This window comes from Atta colombica, unplaced genomic scaffold, assembly GCF_001594045.1.
Source record: "Atta colombica isolate Treedump-2 unplaced genomic scaffold, Acol1.0 scaffold200, whole genome shotgun sequence".
Taxonomy (NCBI): domain Eukaryota; kingdom Metazoa; phylum Arthropoda; class Insecta; order Hymenoptera; family Formicidae; genus Atta; species Atta colombica.
Window position 1 is genome coordinate 576,013 of NW_017259295.1, and position 2,639 is coordinate 578,651.

At 29.1% G+C, this 2,639-nt stretch overlaps 2 protein-coding genes across 2 annotated transcripts in view; one reads left to right on the plus strand and one right to left on the minus strand.

Annotated features, from left to right (window-relative positions):
- The window catches only part of LOC108687156 (protein lethal(2)denticleless), a 3,402-nt gene extending 1,707 nt beyond the window's left edge, over window positions 1-1,695 (plus strand). Inside the window, exons 5-8 of the mRNA XM_018192777.1 lie at window positions 1-176; window positions 257-459; window positions 655-877; window positions 1,076-1,695. The exon at window positions 1-176 is cut by the window's left edge and continues 30 nt beyond it. Coding sequence (XP_018048266.1) covers window positions 1-176; window positions 257-459; window positions 655-877; window positions 1,076-1,695 — 1,222 coding nt within the window. The remainder of the gene's footprint in view (window positions 177-256; window positions 460-654; window positions 878-1,075) is intronic.
- An 826-nt stretch (window positions 1,696-2,521) lies between these two features.
- LOC108687097 (acylglycerol kinase, mitochondrial) overlaps window positions 2,522-2,639 on the minus strand; it is a 2,357-nt gene continuing 2,239 nt past the window's right edge. Inside the window, exon 7 of the mRNA XM_018192699.1 lies at window positions 2,522-2,550. Coding sequence (XP_018048188.1) covers window positions 2,522-2,550 — 29 coding nt within the window. The remainder of the gene's footprint in view (window positions 2,551-2,639) is intronic.

The following is a 2,639-nucleotide window of genomic DNA, read 5'->3' on the forward strand; positions in this document are numbered from 1 at the left end:
TTACACTGTTCACAAGAAAGAGCCGATAGCTAAACATTTAATGAATTATTCAGGAAATAGCACTAAAAATGGCTTTTCCTCGTTGTTAATATGTCCGGCTAGAATTACATTATATGCAAGTTGCATGGATAATGTTATATACGCTTATAATATATCGTCATATAATCGTAAACCAGGTAAATATTCCTCTTCTTTGAATTATAAAATATTGTTCTAATTCTACGAAAAGAATCACGGAAAAAATTCTTTGTAACAGTGGCAGAGTATCATGGACATCAAAATCATACATATTATGTAAAGACTTGTATGAGTTCCGATGGTCGCTATCTAGCCAGTGGATCCAGCGATGAACTCGCGTACATTTGGAACACTAACAGACCGGGCGCACCACTAGTTAAACTTTCCGGTCATACAGACGAAGTCACTTGCATTGCATGGTGCAATACTGGAGAAACTAAGGTTCCATTTTAATGTTTATTATTATAAGTATTAAATAAGAAAAGCTTATTTTATACATATGAAAATATTTTTAAAAAGTACTGATTGCATATTCATAGTTATCTTAGACTCATTGCGTAATATAATGTAAAATATAAATGATTATAATCAAGATTTAATAGTTTGATACTTATCTAATCCTGAGAATCATTTCAGATAGTGACTTGCTCCGACGATGCTTGTCATAAAATATGGAGAGTTGGATTAGAGCATGAAGAAAATAACAAAGAAGTAATGATACGCGGCCAAGCTGAAGTTGTAGAAAGATACTTTTTAGAAAAAATGAAACTGGAAACTACTCCAAGTTCTCGACATTCGAATACTTGTCAGGAAACTACACCAAGTTCAGATGAACACAAGGCATCTATTTTTACTCCAGGTAAATATAAAAGTTATTACATGGAGGTTTATGTGCAAATAAATGGAAGATACAAATTTAATAAGTTTGGAAAACTGAGACTATAAATCGCAAAGTGATTTTAAATTTTGAATAATTTAAAAAAGAAACTTTTCTTTAAGTTCTCCAAAATTTGTGATAAATTCTGTATTTTTAAAGAAATATTTTCGTTTTTCATAGTTACGACTCCCGAATCTAGTAAGGAAGATTACAATGGAAATAAACACAATTCTGTTAAACGTAGTTATCTGCAAATGATGATGGGATCAAGATCTGAGGGAAAGTTTAAAAGTATTTTATCACCTATTCATGAAAACCACGAGATGGTTGCGAAACGAGTTCACATGGATAATCGAAGTATGCGAAGGTTGTTCAGTCCAAGTAACGAGACTCCTAGTACGAGCAAAGATAACAATTCTGACGAACCTAGTACGAGCCAGTCCACAAGCACGAATGAAGCTAGTTTTTCGCCTACATTAAACTTGCCAAATTTTGTAATAGATGGAACGGCGCCTCATTTGCTCGAAATATCACCTCAAAAGTATAAGGAGAATGTCGATTGGTTGACGAAAATTAGAAAGGAAAGGTACGAACAAAAGAAGACTGAGACTGCATCAGTCTCAAGCAGTCCGAAGACTCAATCAACACCTAGTCGAAGATCCAATAGGTCACGATCAACTGAACCCCAAAAAGTTACAAAAACAACAAAAAGTGTTTCTTTGTTGAATTTTTTTAAAGCTATTAGTAAAGATAATGAAAAAGATCTATCTTCGAATAAAAATAATTTGCCATCAACTTGAAAATAATATACATAGAATTTGATAATTCACGATACTCACGAATTGAATATTGAAATTCTTTTCGGATTCAATTTGTTTTTATTTTATAATATAAAGACAAAGGATTTTAAAATCTTGGTCACTAATATTATAAAATAAGTGAAACTTATGATACGACAGATTAGATATTTACGAATTAAATTTTAATATTTTTTTCAATTTTTTTTTATTTTACACTATAAAAGCAAAGAATCTTAAAATCTCGATCAATGATATAAAATAGATGAAATATAGTCATTAAACTTGTTTATAATATAGCATGTTTAATGAAAAAAAAGACTGGTTTATAAAATGATAAGAATCTTTACGCTGATTCAATGAAATGTGTAGGAGATATTAAAACTTACTCGCAATAATGTATCTTGCATAGTTTTCAAGATTAACATTTAAAATATGATTGTAAGTTGTAAAATAGACATGATCTGACATAATTTTTTAGTATAAGCATTATGTTAGACATTATATATTAGGGCATAAAATGTATTATATACAAATTAGCGATATATTATAATTGAAATAGTTTTGTACCCCCCAATAAATTATTTTTTTTATAGAAGAGATATATTAAATAAACTTTTTACATAAAATTTGGTTCAACATATGTTCTATCATCTCTTCTCCATCCATTTTTAGATAATCTAAACTCATTGTAACATGAGCATTAAATGCTGTAAAATAATTTCAAATTATTTTTAAGTATTATTAACTATTTGACTCAGGGCAGAAAATTGTTACAGATTGTGGGAGTAATCTTATTTGAATCGGCTTCAATTCGTATTCTTCATGATCAATGTAAAACATTTGATTTTCGTTCATCTGAAACCAATAATTTTATTGTCATCTCTAAGATTGCTATAGCTATGAAATAATTATGTAAATATATATATTTTAAATATATATATATA